This window comes from Egretta garzetta, unplaced genomic scaffold (genome assembly GCF_000687185.1).
Source record: "Egretta garzetta isolate BGI_Z169 unplaced genomic scaffold, ASM68718v1 scaffold112, whole genome shotgun sequence".
NCBI classification, from domain to species: Eukaryota; Metazoa; Chordata; class Aves; order Pelecaniformes; family Ardeidae; genus Egretta; species Egretta garzetta.
In genome coordinates, this window is record NW_009258884.1 from 2,287,374 (window position 1) to 2,310,373 (window position 23,000).

Below are 23,000 nucleotides of genomic sequence, written 5' to 3' on the forward strand. Positions count from 1 at the left end.
TTAGTTAAATGAATGGAAACTTTTGGCCCCTGATGGCTGGTGTATGCACTTAGGGTTCATCATTTGCCCTGCCTAGATGCACATCACTTCTGCCAGAACAAATGAGTACTTCCCTGATTAATCAGTCATCCTCAGGGAACTGCTCTTTCTTCACATATATTATGATCATTAAGAAGCTTTGCTATCCTGTGCTTCTTGCAGGATAAGGAAAATGCAAAGTAAATTGTGCAAAATATACTATGTTTATTAGACACATTTCTCTGTATCTTTCAGTAACGGTGTAATTTGGTATCCTGAGATGACAAATGATGTATTTAAGTTCATTTTTCTGTGCTGCCCCATAAATGTTATTAACTCAAACATCTAAATGCAGGAAGATGGAAATGCTGTGGGGTTATTTTTGTCATCCCTGAAGGAAGCCCCTGTCATGGACTAACCATCTCTAACGCAGCGCCTGCCTGTGGTGTGTTGTGGGGTGGGCAGTCTCGGTGCCGGTGCCTGCGGCAAAGTTGGGGTCCCAGCTCTCGGCAGGGTGGCGGGGAGCCGGCAGGCACAGCTGAGCAGGGGTGCCTGAGGCTGGGCTCTGCTCACCCGCTGAGTCAGAGAAACCCAGCTGCATGGCTGGCGTTCCTCCCAGCAGCATCCTTAACACCCCCACTGGCATACACTGATGCACTGGGTCGCTGTAACCTGCCAAACCAGCACAGATTGACTGGAGGGTTTGCCGGGCCCCCTCTGCTCTCCTGGCTCAGCCGACCCCCCACACACCTGACATCTCACATGGGACAGTTGAGCTGGGCAGCATCGCTGGCAGGACCGACATAGCTTGGACCCAGCAGTGGCACACGGGCAGGACAGAGGAAAGAGCCCTTTACTATATTTGGAAGCGCAGCTTTCACTTTGCAAGCAAATTACTGGTTAAATCACATTTGACAGACTCCAGAGTAATCGCTGTGCGGGCAGCGCTTGAGTTTAGGAGGCAGGCGTGACTGCGTGTTCACCTGACAATTAGGTGGCTCATCCCATCCAACCAAGCGTCTCACCATTGTATGGTATTGGACACCTAATTAAACAGCAAATGAAAATGAATAGGTCCCCCTTGCACTAGCATAACCACCTAATTCTGGTACTGCATAAGGCTTGTGCTATTGCAATATAAATTGTTTGCTTTCAGGCAACAGGCTCCTTCCTGCCAAGCGCTTGGCCACTTCTGAAAAGGGGCCATCATGCCATAGAGGGCACGGACCAGTTCTTTCTTTCCTTTCCTCCGTCTTCAGGCTCTGGTTTCCATGGAAAGGACACTCGGGCCTGCAGGGAGGACAGGAGCACTTCAGCAGGCGCTGATCAGGACAAGCAATGTGGAGGCTGTCTTCTGTGTCCTGGGCTGAGACAGATGGAGCAAGAGGGTGCACAGGGTTGGCTGGTGGCACAGCCTTTTGCTTTGCTCCATTTAAACCCATGCGCATCACCCGATCCCGCTGCCAAGAGTTATCACTCATGGAGACAGAGCTGAGAGGTGGCTGCATGGGAAAGCAGCCATTAAATGCTGCTTGCATCTCCTCTGCAAGCACAAGGCTTGAGTGGCCCTGCTGCCCTGAGCTCTGCATGGTGCTTGGAGCCAAAGTTAAAGGAAATGGGAAACTGCAGCTCCATTATTTCAAAGCAGATTGCACAGAATTTAAGTCTTCTGCTAGTGGGCAGAACCCTGGTCCTTCCGAGCTGATCCGAGACCTGTGCTTATCTGAGACCATCTTTTGGTTTAGGAAACTGAACAGAACCAAACCCGCTGTCTGGGAAAATTTTCCACAAATTTCAGCTTGTGGAAGTCTTTCTGCTAACACTTTTCTGACATGAAAGAGAATTTGGCTGTCTGATATTGTTCCCTGCTGGGCCTATATTGATTTCTTTTTTGAAGACGAAAATACATGATGCAGTGCTCTTGAAAAATTAGAAAAACAAATCAGCCAGGAGCTCAATATAATATATAATTTTTTAAATGCTAGCTAAAGACTAAGTGAAAGGGGAGAGAAATATGCATTTTTTATTACAAGATCTGAGCTTAGAAACTGCCTTCACTTTCCTGACTCTCTGGACTGGAGGGCACTGCTCTTCTGGCACTCTCACATGTTAACAAGGTCATCTGCACTCCCAGGAGAAACTCAGCATTCATAACTGGAGTTTCAGCAGACAAAAAAGAAAAGGAAGAGAGACTGATTGGCAGTTTCTTTGCATTAAAATATATTCAGAGAAATTTCCAAAGCACATGTCCCTCGCTATGGTTGGGGTCTTAAGTAGTTTGTTTATTAAGAAAGATCAGTGTTTATTTAAGCATTTCGGCTCCCTTTAAAAAAGAAAATCTAGAAAATAAATAAAGTTCAGTGTCAAGAGATCCACAGCAGTGCTATTCTCTGTATTAATAAAACAAAGGGAATAATACAGATGTCCTTGAGAGTAACTGTTTCTTACAGAGATAAGATGGTGATTAATGGGAAATTTGTTCTTGCCGGAGGTGGCTATCAAGTATAAGTAAATAAATGGTATGGTTCCATTCTTGCAGTCTAGCTACCATAAATATTATTACTCTGGTAATAGGAAGCTGTAATACTTCTGGTCATTCGAAGGTTAAGAATCTGAAAACACCCTTGCCCCTAAGGTTATTTTGCTGATGATGTCATTTACTATGATGCCACAGGAAAAACAAATGGCATGGCAACCAATTTAATTTAGTTTTAAAATAATTTCCACAATATAACATTATTTTCTGATGGTGTCACTGCACCTTGTCAAAATTAGCCTAAGATCAAGAAACGGAACAGCCTTTATGAAGCTGGATTTTAAACCTGATAAAGTGCTGGAACAAATAAATACCAGTTATGTCCCTTCTGATGCATTTTAAGGCATGTCCCTATAGGCAGTGGTACATGTCCTGCAGCAGCTCGCCTCCTTCCTAAGCACCCGGTGGGAAGCAGAACATTGCTAGGAGGCACCAAACTCCTGCAGTTCTCCTGAAGTTACTTGCACAAGAGAGAGAGGATTTCCAATGCTACCTTAGTGGGAGATATACAGAAAAAAACCCTCCCCCACAAAGACATTCAACCGTCCCCATAGTTTATTTATGGATTTTGTATTTCACGGTCCAAATATATTAACTAAGTTATTCTGTCAAGAAATATAAATGGTGATCATTTCTTAGCCGCACCACTTGAATAATTGTATCAAAGTGTAATAAAGTTATTGAAGGGATATATTAACCTGATGAAGTAACTCATTAAATCCTTCAAATGCATTAATGAAGGAGGAAGTGTGGGCCTTTTGGTATAACTGGAGATGGGAAATTGTGCAGCTGGGCCAACCTGATACAAATGGCCAGATATCCCAAACCAATTTTCTTTAGCTAGTAATTTGGGGCATTTCTATCACTACTCTGGATTTTTATACTATTTTTCTAACCTAAGTAGCTCTACCTCAGAACTCAGTTACTTCTTTTGTTTTACTATGGCCTGAAGTTACATTTATATGTTTACGAGTTGGGAGGCGAAGAGTTTCTTGCTCCATGCAGCGGAGAAGGGACATGAGCCAAGGCCCGCCTTCTGAAATGCACTGGAATGGCAAACTGTTGCAGCTGACAGAGGCCACTGCAAGCCATGAGTTGCTCAGTTACCTATAAACGCTGTCTGCAATGGGAGGTAAGGAGCACGCTTGATCCTTCCCGCTGGCAGGCTGACGGTGTGCCCAGTAATAAGACGCCAGGTGAGTTTCGGCTCTTTTTTTCCAGCAGCCTTGGACGAAATCAGCCTCTTGTCTGAGATGTGGCTGGTGGTTCCTAAATGTGGACTTGTCTGCTGCTAATTGAGTGTGTGGCTTGACCAGCATGACCCAGCCTGGCACTGTTTTGACTGTATCCTTTAACAGGATACGTTCCTGAAAGTTGCTGTGTAAGACTTGGCTAAGGAACATAGGGGTCAAACATGGCTGAAGTCAAAATGTTAGCTGTGCTGCACTAATTCATTTGCACAGCTGGGAATCAGCACGAGCAACCTTTGCTCAGGTAAAATAAAAAGCTGGATGGTAGAAAGAGGGTGCACTGACTGAGGGAGGACAGGTCAGGGTGCAGCACACTGGCAGACTTGTCTGAGGAACAGCCCAGGGATCACCTGCAGCATTACCAGGCAGCTTTCAGGGAATTAGCAGCTGCTATCCCATTTCCTATCTGCACAACATCTGGTTTAAGCCAGAGCTGATTCCTTTTATAAAGTTTTTAAAGGTTAGGAAAACCACTGCCTGAGTACAAGCTGCACTTTCCCAGTCTGCAGCCTTAAAGAGCTTCCAAGTACTCAGGTAGTATTTGCCGTTGGAGGTGCTGCTATAACCCGCTTCAGTAGGACGCAGACTACCATATGGCTACAGCTGTGTGGCACCTGGGCCGTAAAAAGAGGGGAGCTCGGGAACAGACAATTATTTCCAACATTACTTGTGGTGTTGCTGATTTATGGTGGGCTGGAATCAGTACCGTGAAATGAGGGTTGTTACAGAACTGTTTTTTATGATCAGGTGGCAGTATGTGTGCTTCTGCTGAGTGATGACATTCACAGGACTAGGACATCTGAGAAATAGCAAACTCTGGTTTCAACCCCCTGTCAAGGAGGTTTTATTAGGAGATATGAAAACATGCAATTTGTGTCTTCCTGGTAGCTCCTGTGCCCTGGGAGAACTGAAGCTGGTCTTTGTAGCTTAAATCAATTAGGAGAAGGATGTAGGGTGCCTTTTTTTTTGTTTTAGACACATATTTTTCATGGTTGCATTCCAGATAAAATGCTGTTCTGTCAGGGATTCTAATCACCTTTCAGCCATTTATGTAAAATACATGTCTCTGAAAGGGGTAATGAATGCGATATCCCTGAGGCTTGAAGACTGCTGGGATGTGAAGTGCAACCGTAACGAAGTGAGATGCGGGCAGTATTCGCAGGCATCAGGCCTCCCACCACCACTGACTCGGCTGCCGCATCGTGTGCCTCTGTGATGTGGGAGACAAGGTACAGAATGTGCAAAGTCAAAATAAATTCACCATACCACGCTTTACAATGAGGTCACCTCTGATGTAAGGCTAGTATTTAATGGCCACCAGCTTAATTGTAAATCTGTTTTCATGAGCGTCTGCTCTACTTAAATTGTGAGTCTTGGGAGAGGTGAAAAGATTGATTTAAAACAGACCTGTGAGGTGAGCAGGTGGGGAAGAGAAGGGAGCAAATGTGTCATGTCAAATCATGACATTTCAGGTGATCTATGCATCACTGCTCGTCTTTTGGACCTCAGCCCCTGCTCTAAATAGCTATTTAAGAACTTGGAATTGACAGCCAGAGCAGGAGCCAAGACCTGCTGTAGGCTGGGCAGCATCTTCCCTTCCCAGGCGAGCTGGCTCCAAAGGAGGGACAATATGCTGCAAGGAAACGTGTCCGCTCTCTCACTACGTCCAGCTGCATATGGACCCCGGCTGATACTGTTCCTTGCTAGGGAATGCATCAGATGGTGGCTTGAAGCTGCAGTTGTTCTTAGCCAAAAGATCACAAGAAGAAGTATTAATTTAAATTTTCAGTCATCAATTTAATTCCCTGCCTGTGCTGGGGAACATATTGGTTCTGGCATGGATAGGTTAATTAGGAAGAGAAGCAAAGCGTTTGCCACCTTTATTTCTATTTGTAGAAGTGGAGTTAAGCAGTGAACCAATGTGCCTTGCTTAGAAAATGTGTACCATATTATGTTTACCTAAAATAGAAACAACTGAAATATGCACTCTCTATTAGCACTTCTTAACTGTTGAATAAAATGTAACACAGAGATAAGAGAATACAGGAACTTTACAGGCACAATACATTCTGAATGTGCTGCTCTGATTTAAAGAATTCAACACTTAAATATGTCAATATTGTATTATTAGTCTGCCTCTGTGTTTGCTGTTCTGAAAGAGATGAAGTGAGCATGACTTACATAATTTCAAAAAAAAAAATTAAATAGAAAATCTATGTAATTATTGAAGCAATACAAAAAAGGAAAATCATAATGGCTTCCAAATTAGAGTGCATCTGACAGTCCCCATTTCTTAGCTGAGTCTTGTAAAATTTTGTGTAACAGTCTGCTATTTTGAGAAACATTAGCTCCTGTCTCTCCCTTTTACAGTCTGCTAAATAGGCTGTATATCTTCTAACCTTGCAGATGACAAAATGCACTTCTTCACCATAGTCCACACAGTGCTAGATCATTTCAGCCTGTTTGAGTAAATGACACGCAACTCTATAACTGCATGATTAGGCCCATAGATTACCAGATTACATCTATAAATCTTCACCATAGCTACCACTCACTTGGCAGAAATAGTGAAGTTTCATCATTTGTTCTCATGTAGAAAACATGCTGTGAAATGCAACTTCAAAGGTCACTGGGATGGCATTTCCTTCTGTGGCCCTTAATAAACTTGCAGCTAATGCAGCAATTACCAAGCCCAATTACCTCCACATTGGCTTCAGAGAATTTCTTTTCCAAAGCCTGGATAGTTAGATTCCACTCCCAACAGTTAAAAAGTGAGGTAGATTCAGCTATCGGTACAATTGTTAGACATTTCTGAAACAGGCTATCTGTGCAATAAGGGCCCATCCGAATGAGGAAGCTGTGCCCACAGAGCCTGAATGGGGTATTTAAGTGGTACTAAAAAGATGTGTGCAAAAAAGGTGCACGGGCACTCTTGTTTCAGTGCTTGTTTTATTTAAAATAACCTGTTCCTATTCCACCTCAGCTAACTCCAAATAAACTGAAATGAAAAGCATTGTCCAGCTTTCTGTATATATATATTTCCCAGTAGTTTTGCATATATATACATATATAAAAATACAGGTTACTATACCTGATGCAGTTCCTTAGCTTGTGAGCTGTAGTCATATACTTAGCATTTATTTAAACATAGAGTTTGGAGATATTTTACAAACCAATTTCTTTTGTTAGCTAACAAAGGGGCTTGACAAGCTACATAGCTTTCGTTACAACCACATTTATATTATAGCTGCTGAGTGCTAACTTGTGAGTTGCACCGTTTAGAAAAGGAACTGGTATAATCTACTTATTTGGCAACAGTCCAGCACTGATACGTGCCCTTCAAATCACAACACGTTTGACTGAAATGAAGCCAATGGAATAATTCTTTACAAAGGAGAAGAACTAAACTGTAATACGTTGGAAGTGGCTGTATCATTATTATGAATTCCAGCTCTTTGTTCAGGTACAAAGGAAGATAGCTACATTCTGATACCAAGCATATGGGTGTTATTATCCCTTTTCCCTACTCTCCATTTTGCTTTCCTTGGAGCGAATAATTGCTAGGGTTGCTTTCAAGAGTTTGAACTATAGGTACCTGACATGCACCTGCCGGGAGTTCAGCAGAGGAGAATGGCATTTAACAGTGGTCCTTATTTGCTTCACCCCTTGAAAGTTTTCCTTCCTTAACAGTAGGATTTTGTCTGGTTTGTTTTATCTTTGACAGGTCAGTTTCCTGTTCGTTTTATTTATACTTAATTGGCATTTAAAATGATGCCTGCTGATTTTAGAGGTATTTCAGCTCTCACCAAAATTACTCTAGGTAATCCCTCCGTTTTTGAAGTAGCCAAAATGAAATTCCTAATTTGTGGATAGCCCCAAATTCCATCTTTTTTCAGTTTGTACCTTCACACGCAGCTATTACCATGGAGAAAAAGAAGTGTGACCTTGGGTCCTACTTAGCATTGTCTCTAGGTTTCCAGTTGTTAGAAGAAACATACAGGTATCTCCTTTTTGTACAAGGGAACTTGCACCACCTATGTCCAAAATATCCTAAATGTAGTGACTCTTCAGGCGTGCTACAAAAATATTTGCTTGGGAAGAGTATGGGTATTGAGTGTAGGCTAGGCAGTGCAGTAGGATGAGAGATGGTGTTTTTGAAGACGTCTGGCTGTGTTACTGGTTGTAAGGTTTTCTCATTGCCACTCGGATATTAGCTGTATTCCTGCCCTTGTGTTAGGGTGTCTGTGGCTTTGGATCAGCATCTGCTTTCTCATTTAAAATGATGTGAGTAAAATCACATAAACATAAGCTTAAGAGGAGCTAATAAAATTATTAGATTAGTAACATGTATAAACTTGAGAGCAAATGTGTTATTCAAAGTCAACTGACTGTGCATAAGAAGAACTGCCAGCTTTAAGAAGGGAGGTAAGGGATTATATGTGAGAGGAAACTTCTTGACGAGATGAGTGAAAACTGCTTTGGTAGATTAAGCTCTGTCAATAAAAATGTTCCAAGAAGAGATAAGACTGTGATAATCCGTAATAGGGTTGGAATAATAATCTTGCTGGCCTACGGTTCAGCCCTAATTCTAATGATTGTCTGATATATCCCACAATCTTGCAATTAATCTGTCATTGTCACAAGTACCAGGAATATAATATTCTCCTAAAATAAGCAAATTAAACTTCTAAGACAAACTAATCTTCTTACAGCAGGTAATTTCAGGAAGATAATTCATGCACACAGCGTATTTGACTACTAGTGATCAGTACTAGTACTACACATCATCTAAATAGTAAAAATACAATAAAATAAACCAGCTTTTTCTGATCTCTATAATATTTCCAGTCCATCCCTGGATTTCCATCCATCTCAACATTAGTATGGAAGGATACACATAAACTTAGCCAAGTTTTCATGTTCCTGCTTCACAATACGGCAAACTAGACAATTACTGTATTTCATACATGTGAACTCCATCAGTCTTGCCAAAAGAAGTGGAAATGGAAACAGCCATTTTTTGTGCATGGTATTTAAGAGAGTTGTACGTTGGTGCCCTCTACACACACTCCAGAGAACTGCATTACTTTGGTTTGGTTTAAAATAAACTGGAAAATGGTATGTGATAGATTTAAATAATTAAACAATATTTCAGAAGGTTAATGAAATGAATGAACCATTGCAATGACAAAGAGTTATAGTTTATTAGATTTTAATATAGCAGAAAATGCTATTTTCCCTAAGTAGAAGTGTCATTGATTAAGCATTATCACCAAGAATTTACAACTTTTTCTACAAAATGCCCTGTTTTCCCTAAAAAGAAGTGTCCTCCTTTCTAATAATATTTTATACCTGGTTTTTGAAGTAATTTTATTTAGAAATCGACAAATTCAGGAATCTACTTTTTTTAAAAAAACATCGCTGAACCATGTTTTTTGAGCTTTGGGCCTGCACAGGGAGCACAGTGCAGAGGTCCTGCCTTGGCTAGTGAACCCTTCAGAGGAGCAACTGCAATTGCTGTCTGGCTCTAGGACACCAGTGAAGTAAAGAGGATGCGAGAGGATGAGGGTGAGACTGTAACTATTTGGGAGGGCAAAAGATTAGAAAGTAGAAATAAAAAGTGACTTACAGTTGAACCAATGCATGTGGACTTGACTTTAAACCGCCTTGCAGTCAGTAGAGGCTGTGACTTAATGATGAGAACTCAGGTGATGAGGACCTAGCAATAACAAACACCATGCGTCAGATATGAAAACAAAAACATGCATGTTTTTAACAAGCCCCGATAGCTGATGGGAAATGAACCAAATGATCAGTCAAGCCATGTTAAAAAAAGAACTCCAACTATCTGTTTTACCAGCAAGTCCCCTTTACACGCCATATGCTATAGAACAGACCCAAATATGTTGTCTAGCCTTATCATCATCTTGTATGACAGCGGGATTACACTACACATAATGGTAAGATGCACTCACTACTGTATTCTGACACCTTTTAAAGTGACGTTTGTTGTTGGAAAACCATGCAGAGGCAGAAGTGTTATATGAGGAGCCTAAATGGAGCCCCACTGTTTCTTTGTGTGCTCTCCCAGCTAACTGCACTGCTGATAGACAGCGCTATTAAGCAGTCATTAGCACCATGTCTGAAAGCTTGGCTTCTGCTGATAATAACAGGCTATTCAATATTTTGAGCCTTTGTAAGAAAGAGGGCACCTAAATGAGAATAATGAGGTCATTCTATGACACGCCTGAGGATATGAAACCATGGGTAACTTTTTAGCCCGTTTGATATGTGAACACATTAAATTCGACTGTGACAGATTTCTAGCCTTCAAAAAAAAAAAAGCTTCTTCCATTAAATCACACCATACAACATCAGCACCAAGAAGTAATCAAAACACTGGTGTCACTGTAAAGCACAAGCTTCAAAATAATTCTGTGTAACCCAATCAAAAAGAAAACATATATATTGACAGATATGTGGAATACAGCAAGGGGTCGAGATAGTGTCAGAGAAACAGCAAATTTTAACAAAGTTTAAAAGGATTTAATGATAAAAAGATTGCTTCCAATTCTGCGTAATATTTTCTTTTGCCAAATGAGATGCGTGGACTTTGAAAAGATGAACAAACTGAAATTTTAATGTTAGACCTGCTTCTTGCTTAGAGCAGTTGCTGTTTCTCTTAAAACTGGCTCACTTTGCCAATGGGCCCAATATTTCACAGAAGGTTTTGCACCATGGAGTAATTTCAAAATTCTCCATGCAGTCAAACACCCTGGGATTTGAGTAGGGCTATGCTGCATGTCCACTTCACATCACGGTCTCTGAGGTAACACGTTGTTCTGCTTCCTGGCTATATTAGCCCACAAGCAAATGCTACAACCTACATAGGTCTATGGATTAACATGGTTTAGTTTCTTGCTCAGCTTAGCGGTTTAACACTCTCAAACTTTACAAGAGCAGTAGGAAAAGTCTCCCTTTTTTCTGTTTGCTCTCCAAGGTTGCTTCCTGTGTTTCTTCCTACAGAGGTGGCACTTGGGGAATTTTCCTGGGTGCGCAAGAGCATCACACAATTTTCGGGCTGTGCTACTGAACAAAAGAAGCATGTTGGCCCTTAGCCTCTTTTGGGAAAGCTCAGTGGCCTTTGCTAGGAGACTTGTCTGTGCATGTGTGCCTACTTTAGCTTCACTTTTATTATATTTTCATTTTGTGTTGTTTTTAGTGGTGTCACGTGCATGTGTAGTTAAGGGAGATCTGCATAATACAACTTACTTCTTTGTATTTAGCTTCAGCATGTTTGTTTAACGGTAGAGCCTGAATCATAGAATCATCTAGGTTGGAAAAGACCTTTAAGATCATCAAGTCCAACCATTATCCTAACCCTGCCATCCCACCACTAGACCATGTCCCTAAGCACTTCATCTGCCCAGCTTTTAAATACCCCCAGGGATGGGGACTTGACCACTTCCCTAGGCAGCCCGTTCCAATACCTGACAACCCCTTCAATGAAAAACATTTTCCTAATGTCCAACCTAAACCTGCCCTAGTGCAACTTGAAGCCATTTCCCCTTATCCTATTGCCCATTACCTGCAAGAAGAGACCAACCCCTACCTCACTCCATCCTCCTTTCAGGCAGTTGTAGAGGGCAATAAGGTCTCCTCTCAGCCTCCTTTTCACCAGACTAAATAACCCCAGTTCCCTCATCTGCTCCCCATCAGCCTGTGCTCCAGACCCCTCACCAGCTTTGTTGCTCTCCTCTGGACACGCTCCAGCATGCACAAGCACAGCTGCTAAGAATCCAGGGCTGAGCTCTGTGAGCTCCCTCCTGCCCTGGGCACCCACAGCAGGTGCAGCTGGTTGAGTACTGGGGAGTGTGAGACGTGCTCAAGGCCTTGCCTGCGCTGGGGAGGACCCTTCCCTGATCTGGCTCCTGCAGCATCGCCTTCACACACCTGGGAAGAGGGGAAAGGCATGGGGTCCTTTCCTTGGGAACCACCCAAAACTTATCCTTGATAAAGGCTTAAAGGGGAAGAGGGTGTTTACAGGAGTGAGGGTAGGTTAAAAGTATCTGGCTCTCAGAGCGCTCCACGCAATGGCGGGCAGCTTCTCTTTGTACCCATGCATGAGTTACCCTGGAGGGAAACAGCCTCGCGAGTTTGCTTCTGTTCCAGTTTCTCTCCTTTTAATTTCCATTTTCTTGGTCTTACTGTTTTTCACATGGGATTAACTCAGCGGTTCCATTTAGACTAGAAGGAGAGGTTTAATTCAAATTATTCACAGGCTGAGCATGTTAAACTTTTTGACTTCATCTAGCCCTCAAGCCTATTAAAGTTCTTTTTTTAATTAAAAAAGATTAATGAGTGATTGCCCTTTTTTAGTGGATACTTTTAAGATTAAGCCTCTCCAGTATTATAATTGGAGTAATATGCACATGCCCTACCTGAAAGGCAATTACAAATACAGAGAATAGAACGTAGTGTTTGTTTTATAATCTTAATCTTTCATTAGATCGTGTTTGCTGGTTATGAATTATCTATCAGCTCAAACATAACAGTTATTTCTGGCCACTGCTATTCTTGAATCGCTAACAATCCACCCCGAATTTGAAGAAAACACTATCCTGGGAGAACAGGAAGGTAGGAAGAGGGACTGCTTCATGGTATCTTTTTGGTATATGAAATAAAGCCTTTTACAATAGACTATAGATTTTAAACACAGTGGTTATTCATTAGCAGAAAGGCTAGAAAAGAAAAAAAATGTTTTCTCAGTGTTCTCTCAAACAAGGGGTAGGTGGCATCACCCTTCGTGTCAGCCTAGCTCAGCCCCTCTTGACTTCCAAGGTGGGCAGAAACAGGCTGGGGAACTGCACCTGGAGTGTTTTAATGCATCTTTATCCTAGTCATGACTTGTACCTTGGGCAGTCTTATTTTCAAAGCTGGAAAAGTTGTTCTGCTGTTCATTATATGAATCGCATAAGCCATGATATTAAATATAATGTGTATTGATTAGAAATCGTGAAGTTCTGCTAGAAGCTCATAGATAACACAGACAGTGTAACTGCAGGAGGCAAGCCTGGCTTTCCAGCACCAAAAGGTGGCTTAAGCCATGTTTGTATTTCTGCTACTTTAACTCTGTGCCTTTATGTACTGACTCTTTAGATTTGTATACCACGTCCTGTTATATTTATTGTGTGTTTTTAGAGCCCAAACTGCCAAATTAGATAATCTAGGAACTTTAGATCTTAATATTTTAGGTCTCAACCTTAAGTCCAAAATTTTTCTCATCCTTAAGTTTACAGAATTAAAAAAAATATACCGAAAGACTCCAGTGCTAAAAGCTAAATAAAAGGAAGACAGATTGTACTTGTTTTCATCTCACAATCTTTGGGTAAAATGCAGGATTTTTTTAAAACAATTTGAGTTTGTATTAGCGAGAATAATGAGAAAGTGCTTACGTTATCAGAACCTCATCAGCAGAATCTGAAAAACTGCATTTAAACTCTATCGTTGCAAGTTTTTATTTGGCAGAACAAAGTAATTGTCTCAAGTACAAAAATGCTATTGAGAAGAAAATCAAGTTGATTTGGAATCTGCAAACTTAGGAATTCTCCTCTGGATTCCATTAGATCTGAATCATCTTACTTTTTAAAGGGCTACGTATTTTGGATTACGTTTCTGAAGTTATATAATGGGCAAGAGCTCCCATGAAAAAAGTCCCAATGCCAACTTGCTACCATGTTATGACACTGCTGTCCCTGAGAGCTAATTATGAAAAAGAAGATAATCTGCCAGTCACGAGGTGTTGTTTGGTTTTTTTTTAAGCTATGACTTTCCCCATTGATTTGAATATAAAAGAAGGATTTTTTTTTTCCCAAAGGAATCAAGTGTTCGATAATAATTGGTGTGTTTTTTTTTCTCCTCTCTAGTGTTCATAATGGCTTCTGGGCTTTTGGTTTACCCTTTTGGTTTCAACTCTGCTACTGTGAAGAGATTCTGTGAGAATTCAGACATCTACTATGCAGGAGACTGCCAGATTGGATGGGGGTATATGCTGGCAATTGTTGGGGTCATGTTGTCTGTCTTTTTACCATTCTTTGCAAAATATGCACCAAAAGAGCACATATCTCCAACTCCAATACCTACTATTTTATAGTATTTTATTACTGTTTAAGAACAGAACATTCCTGTCTATAGGCAATGGGCAGAAATAATTATAGCACTTCCATTTAGCTGAATTGCTAAAGAGAGGAGAAAGGAGATGGGGAAGAGAAGGTCAGATTCACAAAGACCAAAAGTGCATTGATAGTCTTCCGTAAGTACGAGCAGCGAACACTCTGGAATTGAAATAAGATTAATCAGCAGCCTTTACACTGCTCTAAACATATAGTGGCATAATGCCTTAGGAAAAAAAAAAAAAAAATCTGTTTATCCTCAAAACATCTGTCTACCTCCCAGTTTCTTTTGTGTCTCAAAATCGTAAGTCTTTTAAAAGCTTCAATTCACTTTTTATATATTATTAGATGTCAAAACTTTTATGAACCCAATAATTTTAAAATCAATAATATTTTGTTACAATTATTTTGATTAGTGAAAAAGCGCCTACTAGTAGCCACGGTCTAAAATTAAGCTTGATACCTAAAAAGAATTGTATACAAGAAAAAGTTTCTTTTAGATCTATATGTATTCACAGAACCTGCATATTGTAAGGTGTCGGCACACTTTTTAATACTGATCTAATCACCAAGATTTATAGTCATCTTCATGAAGGCTTGCATAAAATTTAGATTACTTTTCTTCAGAGAGAGAGATCCAACTACTTCCAAAGGCTTCATGATGATTTAATAGTTTAACAACAGGAAAAAATAATGCTAGGAATATGGTTTTGGTATTTCTTGAATTATAATTCTAGGCAGACCTTTATAAAATTATTTGAACTATTACAACTTTAGATTTTGGGTTCTGTTTTTTGTTTTTTAAGGCGTAAAAGAAAAATCTCTGTTTACAAAAATGTACGTGCCCGATGGCCCTGGTATGTAGTGATAATACAAAGCCAGTATGAACTAGATTCTAATATTTCCATTCCTATTAAGAACCCATCATTGTAAAAAAAAAAAAAAAAAAAAAGAGAAGGAAACATTTGTCTGAAACGCTACTGGGCACGCCCAATAATAATAATAATCTGATGCCATGTCAGAACGAGCAAATGGCCATATTTCATGGGTTTGTAGATGAAATTTGTGAAGTTTGATTTCCACAATAGCACTGAATTCATTACTATCAAGCATTGAAATAAGTGCACTTGATTGCCTTAAGCAAAAGAAATGTTGGGTTCTAATCTCACCCCACTGCTATGTTTTTCATTTAAAATAAAAATCGAATTCTAATTCTATTCTCGTCTTTTATTTTCTATTATTTATTAAAAAAGAAAGTCACATAGATTATATTTAATTCAGAGCTGTACTTCTTAGTTTTGTATTTTGGCACAAACCAAGTGACCAGATTTATTATTCTTCACTTAGCTGAGTCCAACTGATTCCTGAATTATTTTCTTTTTTAATGGAAAGTGTACATGAAGGGACAGACAGAGACAGAGACGTGAGGATGTGTAAGAAAATGCAAACAGATAGAACAATCACTGTGTTATTTTGATAAATGTCAAAGACTTCTGCAGTCTTGTTTACATTCCTCAACCTTCTAAACTTCAATGGAACTTTGCACTGTTTTCCAAAATAATTGTCTGTTGTTACACTTTCATGCATACTAAAAGCAAATTCTGCACATAAACTTAGCAAGTTCCATTATGAATCTTTGAAAATACAGATTTCAATGTAGAATTAAGTACACTGAGAGAGAGCCTGTGCCACGTGTTTTTGCTCACAGAGACCAAGGAATTAAACCTCCCAAATATTTTAAGAAATAGGTTGAAGGAATGCCTCTAAAGTAAGAAGAATAAATTTCAGTCACTTCTGTATAGCAATGTACTTTTCAGTAATGTCTTATGCTTTTTTTAATGAATGGCTGAAATTGATAATTTTCATATGAGAGTCAGAAAAGTGAGGAATAACAAACAACATGTAGAAAGAAAATCATCACCGCAGAGTAGAGAGACAGAGATGCAGGCTTTTCTTTCCTAACCAACCTGTGCCTTTACACTAGAACCATTATACAAGACAGGATCAATATGGTTAAAAAAAAAATAAAAGAAGCAACAACTGAAAAATGTTACGTAATGTGTATAAACTGTATTATGTAGGGTTTTTTCTGTTTTGTGTAATGTTTACGACTGTTCACTTAATGTTTCACTAGAAAAAGTGATTTGTTAGCGTAAAGTAGGAAAGCTTTTTTGAAGAGATCTAAACACTTACTGAAAGTAAAATTATTTTAGTTTTTTATTAACAGCCATAACATAACTAGTAGACACAAATGACCTATTCCTGTGATTACTTATTAACATAAATTTCACGTGTGCAGAACTAGAACCATCAATCATTCAACTGAAATCAGTAGGGCTACAACATTTGCGTGATGTTGATGACACGCACAGAGGCTTGCAGCTCTGGTCCCATAGTTAAGCTTCCTTTGTAGTTTTAACTTACTGTTACGAGGGAGTCTTACAATTTACAACACCACTGTACCAAATCGTTTGCTTCTTAAAACTCAGCTTCTTCTGTTGTGAACAAGATCAAGCTCTATGTCCCATAATATTCTGCACCTTTTAGGAGTTAAGTTAATGCTTCCATTTGGAACTTTCTTTAATATTTTATAATATATAAAGGAAATCAAATATATGTATATGACCTCTACAACTGGACAGACGAAACTCTCCTCAAAACATCCATGCTCAGAACCAGCTTAGCACAGAAGATGGAGATGCTAATGCAGGTGATTCTTACAACAGTTAGTAAAGCATATACTTTAGATCCTCAATTGGAACGTTAAGGGGGGTGTTGCTAACAATACCTGAGCTAACACTGACAGATCACTTTTTTTAAATAAAGACTGTCTGCGCGTTAAACTGTGTAAAAGCGTTTTCCTGTTACAAGTCAAACAATTTACTGGACCGGGTTCAACTTTTATTCTAAATATATAATTTTTTAAGTGTAACTAAAAGCTGTATTTTCCATTAATGTGTTTCTGCGTTGACTAGCTGGCTCCTTTTTAGAATATTACCTGTTTTCTGTATTTGACTTGTTGGATACAATATTTCAATTATTTTAAATGTGAAATTTCCAATTGCCAACACTGTATAATAAAATAAAAAAAAAAATAATCACACTGTTCACTATTTTCTTGACAACCCTTTTGTACTGCAATTCCCAACAGATCTGGTACAAAGCTTTTGAAGTAAGGGAACTAGCTAAAGTACATGGTCCATCCCTCATGAAAGATCTTTCTATGGCAAAGGCAAGGAAGTTCTGTGTTCAAATAATTATTTCTCCCCAACTTCCTCTGTGTCCTTCAGCAATCTTCCTACAGCTTCAGGGTCTGTTGCTGTTTTATACAGGTGTCATACTGATTATTTGTTTGGTTTTGGTTTTTTTTTTTTAAAAACATGAATCAGATAACATATGAATGGGAACCATATGAATACCTAGCATATACAGCTGCATCCCGTGAAATCTTTCTGTAGTATTTAATATGTTCATTTCTAGAAAAGCTTTTACACGTGTTGCCAGCACGTGTAACCCAGCAAAGGGAACCTGTTAGTTGGAACTGAAGTGGAATAAAGTCTACCTCCTTACTTTCTACCAAAGAGCAGTTTTAACACCATATGCAGGGCCAAACAGAACTTTGTCGACACTTGTTAGCTATTAACCTTTGACCAAATACTCCTCAAAAGAAGTATAGAATCAACATTTTGAAATAGGTACCGAAGGCATTTCTAAAAATTGAAAGTAATGAAAAGCAATGGCAATCTGAATTAGTGTTGATGCTCTTTTTCTGAGACACTTGCACTACTGCAAAACTTAAACATTTTAATTCAGAATTTCTCCAGTGAAATCTAATCTACTATGTAACAAAACTCTGTTATTGCATTATTTAACTGGGAAAGATAAACTATGAAATGTAATAGTGGAAGCAAAACATTGCTACTAACATTTGTTGGATAACATAGCATGGTGATATTTTCAATTATTTAATCAGATTTTCAGTATTAGTTTTGTTAAATGCTTTAGGATGCCCAGCCTTTATGGGTAACAATCAGTGAAAATCGTGTTTGGCCAACCATTTTGACTTTTAAATTTCATTCATTGTTTTTACATATGCTGTCATCTCAACATCTGCAATTTTAACAAATTCTTGGAAAGTATTTTGTTCTTGAATAGTTGCTGGTCTTACAGAGACGCACTTGAAAATGTTCCTTTTTGCATCATAGTTTCCCATGCACCTGTGCACTCGACCTCTAATTAGTCTTGGAAGCTCCCGGTCCTTCATCAAAAGCATAATAAACAAATAAAAAAATGATACACCTTTCTAACCTAAAAGCTTTCAAAATGTCCAGTTATTAGGTATTAGTGGATTTCTGAAGAATACCTCAAACGCAGAAGGAATTTACATCAGCTTTTTTGCTATTATCAACTACTACTGAAAGTCCCACCTTTTTTTCTGAAACAGAAGTCTGAGGATGCCTAAATAGTGAGTGGATTATTGCTCTAGACCAGCGTGGGAACAATACAGTATAAGCACCCAGCTTTCCTTTTACACAGTAATTTTCTATTTTATCAGAACAACATATTATCTTCATAAAAGGGATTACAGTGAGCGGTGTCTGTGTTATGTACAGACACAGAATACTTACAATTTCGTAAAATACACAAGGCAGACTCTCCTTTCCATCTCTCAAAAGAAAATTCTTTGCCCCATATGCTCCAGGTGTGACTGCAGAATCAAGTGTGCCTATACCATGTAGCAAAAATAAATCATGATGTAAACATCAGAGCAGTACTAAGTATAATATGCAAAGATACCATGACAACATTTACTACACAAAAGCACTAAGATTTATCAAGTCAGCATCAGCTTTCTGTGAGAACTCATGCTGACAGCACTGGAAGTTCCAATGCAAATCACGGGCTTTACATTGTTTTTGAATAGTAAAATTGCATATAATGTCTCTCTAAGCTGAGTGACCAAATGTGGTTTTCATAACCATCACTGTGTTTTCATAACATCACTGTAAACTGTTAAGCAGAGCACAATACAATCCTTTAAGTCTTACCGATCTTCATATGCAAATGGACTTTAGATATTTGCAACCTTGTCAAAAGAATAGTTTTCAGAGATGCCACTACATTGCATATTCTTACTTACCTTGATTTAAAGTTCAATCATTTCAGTCTTTTGTCAGGTTAATTTCTCAGATAATGTCAATTACAATGCAAAGTGAAACACACTAAAAGTCATCTATGCTTAGAATTACTCCAGAGCTGAATTTATTCCCAGATTAATTGCATTAAAAATTACTGTAAAACTGTACCTCTCTACAGAAGGTTTCTTTTTAATAGGAAAGAGAAGAAACAGGACAGAAAGAGCTTAAATGTTGGAGGATAACTGTATTATTAATTTTCTACCTATTTTAGTCACCTTTGATAGATGAATGGATCTTCCAGCAAGAAAATTAGATGGTGCTCATGCCAGTATTTTCGGTTTTTAAGTATTTCAGCTATTATTCCTACAGTTAATAACATTTTCTCTCGGCTGTTGTCCTACCATTATTATCAGTTACAGTAGCTTACCTAGAACTTCAAATAATAGTGCAGTTTTATAAGCATATTGACTCCAGTGCCGCATACTTTCAATGACTGCAGATATGATTCGCAAAGAATTCTTTTTTTCTTTAATTTTTAATTGAGATGATGAAACTTCCTTTCAGAGGAAGACGAAAACTCAAGTTAGAGATACACACACAATTTTAAAAGGCACACAGACTTTATATATTATGTTAAATATCCAATATTTACATTAAAATTAGAGTATTTGTTCAGACTATACAAACTACTCCCTGCCAATTTATATGATCATGCTGAGGACTGTAGGTAATTAGAGTATCAAAATCTCAATTCCAAACTTTCAGAAACTCAAGGGTTCACTGAGGCAGCTAGGACTCACAAAAGCCTCATCTTTCCACAATTTTCTTTTTCTTTACTGACTTCATTGTGTCTTCCTATTAACTCTCTCCGTAAGTTTACCTGACTTTTGCTTTCTGGAACACAATCAACATTTTTTTCTTTCATTTTATTTTGCTGAGTATTGTAGTTGAACTTATATGCCAGACTGTGATCCTGGAGACTTCTGGAAACTGCCTTAGGTTTCGCTGGCCATTGTCCTCTAGATGTGTATGTTTGGCTGGCTTCTGTTGGTTTGATATACTGAGACAAATTATGGTTATCAGGGTTTTTTTGCTGCTGAACAGTTTGCAAACTACTTGGAAGGCTCTCAAACTTTCGAATAATTCCACTGCCAGATCTTGAATCTGCTGTGTTACTTAAAGGAGTATACTCATTTCTGTTCCAAACTTTCGTGGCGGGAGCCTTCTCTTCTCCCCTGCAGTACAAAGTTAGACATGGTTCAGTATTACAATATCTATTCTGAATATTCAGATATGTAATTAAAGTATATAAAAGCAATCTATGTATTGTTGTTTTAGCTTTAAAAACATCTGTTAAATATTCAGACTCAAAGCACTTGAGTATATACTTAAATTTATCTATATTCAGGGCAGTGATCACACCTGTGCTTAAATTCAGCTGAATTCAATAGGCCTTAAATGCTTGCTTAATCATCATCCTGCCCTGTACAAGGGATCCTTCCCAACCTAAGGTTCACATCTTTTCTGTAACTCTAAAGTAAAATAAGCAGTTCCTTCCTAGAGTGATATTTCTGAATTCTTCTACCACCATCACAGAAGAAATAATTTTGCAACAAACTCTAGTGCTGACCTTATTATTTCTAAACATCCTTCATTTTATAAAGGCAGCTCAGAAATTCCTTCCACCTCCATTCCTTTTTGCCTTTGAAGGCTCTTGTCTGAAACATTCACTCTCTTTCTGCCATTGGAAAGGAATAGGAGGGATGGAAGAGAGAAAAAGGACAACGTTGCTGGAAATTTTCCTGCCAGCTCTAGGCATCTGAATCTGTAAGCTTTTCCTTGGCTTATAAAAGTTCAGAGTTCACAACTATGTTCAGTTTTAATTAAATGTTTTGATATACAATTGCCCTAATGTACGGTGATAGAAACTTACTTGAGTCCATTGATAAATGCAATTTGAAAGTGGGCAAAACTTCAAGTAAAGGGGAATCTCAAAAAATTACATCTCAGATCAGCAAAATTCAATCAACATTCATGGTAAGACTGAATTTTAGGCCCGATAATAAGGCTAGATATTAGGTCTAATTAATAGGCCTCACTAGGCACACCAGAAAGATACTTCATTTCAGTGGGTTTTGGCTCATAAGCACAATGGAATTGTGATCAGTGATGATCTGAGAATTACAAGGCTCTCTGAATGCTAGAAGAATATGGAAAATTTAAGATATAGTTTCAAATGAGATCAGTTATGGTTAAGGAAGGATAATAAAAATTAAAGACTTCACCAACCTGCAGACGTACAAGTTTTTTCCAGCATTTGGAAAATTAGACTTTGATGCATTTAGTGGTTTCATAAGGGAAGGAGCCATGTGATGTTCTGTTCGGCTTTCAAAGATAAGTTTAAAGTATCAGTGACATAGTAGCAGCTTTATTGTAAGACAGACACGTGGATCGTAGTTTATGAAACAATTAGTACCCAAATGAAAATCAATAAGCAAACCAAATAATCTGCTTTTACATACCCGTTGTTTGCTGCTTTCTGTAGTTCAGCCACTTCTGGGTTTGCAGTTCCCCAGCCTAATTCTCAAAAGACAAAGGATTGAATATGGATACAGACTGAAAAGATTGAAAGGTAATGGGTCTACTTAGGGCTCCTACTCTTTATGTGCTTAATGTTCCACAAATAGTCTCACACAGGAAGGAGAAGGAAAAAAAAAAGGGAATGTGATCCTTTGATATCTGTAATTATAAGGCAACTTCTAACAAGTAGGTTGCTTCTCTAGACAATGGTTAAATTACAGACATTAGACTTATTAGCATAGAGACTTTATTATAAGTAAACCTTTTCACTTTATTATAAGTAAAACATAAAGAAAGCACTAAAGGCAGAATTCTGCATCATTCTTTCCAAGCAGAATTTGAAGAACAGAAGCTCTCTTCTGAATTACAAGAAAGACATCTTATAAATGTTTCTTCTTGTAACACAGGACTTGAATGTTGATTGAAATCAACTGAAAACAAAAGGTCAGAGTTTCAAGAGACTCTATTTAAATGCCAGTGCTACTTCATTCTCTAACACACAAAGAGTCAAACTCCCTCTAGGCACAAAGTATAAAAAGCTCAATTGTATACAGGAGAAAGAAATTTCCTGGAGGACATTTTTTACATAATGAACTTTTCAGAAATAAACATAAAGGATGCATATAGATCTTGATACAGACAATGTCTAATTTAATAAAATACAACCATAAAGTTAAGGTTTATTTGGATTTAGAGCCACTAAAAAAATAAAGTATATCTTATTTACCGAATGATGTGGGAGAAAAGTCATAAGTACGAGTCCCAGAACTGGTATCTGGCTCATTTTTAAGTGGATTTGAAGTGAGGGGCTGTCTATTTCTTTTTTTCTGATTGAACAGAGGTACAGGCAGACAACCTAAAATTAAAATTCAAATAATAATAATACTATACCAATAGCAAAAGGATACACAATCTACACTTAAAATATGTAAATAAAATTACTTAACAACTATTTTACCTCACCCGTAGGAATTGCATTTCATAAACGCATAACAGACCAGTCACCGCCTCACAGAATTTGTATTCCCAGCCCTCTGTCCTGCATATAGCCCCCTGAATGAAACATTTCCCTCAGTGACCAATCCCCTGACTCCATTCAAAATCTTGCCCTGTGCTGCAATGAAACAGATAACCCATGTCCACTCAGGAAATGGGGCTCTAGGACTAAATACTGTATATCTTGCATGAATACTCTTTGTGTGTGTGTGTGTGTGTGTGTGTGTAAGCATAATGAGGTACGAATGGCAAAAGAATGTATGGTACCTGCTGTGCTGCGAGTAGAAATGTTGGCTAGACTCCTTTTCAT

General features: G+C 38.6%; 2 protein-coding genes across 2 annotated transcripts in view; one reads left to right on the forward strand and one right to left on the reverse strand.

Annotated features, from left to right (window-relative positions):
- Positions 1-14,143, forward strand: part of TMEM211 (transmembrane protein 211) — a 51,515-nt gene extending 37,372 nt beyond the window's left edge. The window contains exon 3 of the mRNA XM_035889614.1: positions 13,731-14,143. Within this exon, the coding sequence (XP_035745507.1) occupies positions 13,731-13,957 (227 nt within the window). The 3' untranslated portion in view covers positions 13,958-14,143. The remainder of the gene's footprint in view (positions 1-13,730) is intronic.
- A 3,899-nt stretch (positions 14,144-18,042) lies between these two features.
- On the reverse strand, positions 18,043-23,000 carry SPATA22 (spermatogenesis associated 22). The gene is made up of 8 exons (XM_035889591.1): positions 22,958-23,000; positions 22,422-22,550; positions 21,637-21,691; positions 21,400-21,499; positions 19,995-20,336; positions 19,542-19,671; positions 18,605-18,702; positions 18,043-18,234 (listed from the first exon to the last, which is right to left on the reverse strand). The coding sequence occupies exons 1-8, from the start codon at positions 22,998-23,000 to the stop codon at positions 18,043-18,045; spliced, it is 1,089 nt and encodes a 362-aa protein (XP_035745484.1).

Bases quoted from the DNA above. Each gene is read 5' to 3' on its own strand.
- SPATA22 (XM_035889591.1), bottom strand. From the start codon at position 23,000: ATGAAAAGGAGTCTAGCCAACATTTCTACTCGCAGCACAGCAG. The intron at 21,692-22,421 runs GTAAATAAGATA...TTTGAGAATTAG, and splicing joins CTTTTCTCCCACATCATTCG to GCTGGGGAACTGCAAACCCA. The intron at 18,703-19,541 runs GTAAGCTACTGT...TACATGGTATAG, and splicing joins ACTATTATTTGAAGTTCTAG to GCACACTTGATTCTGCAGTC.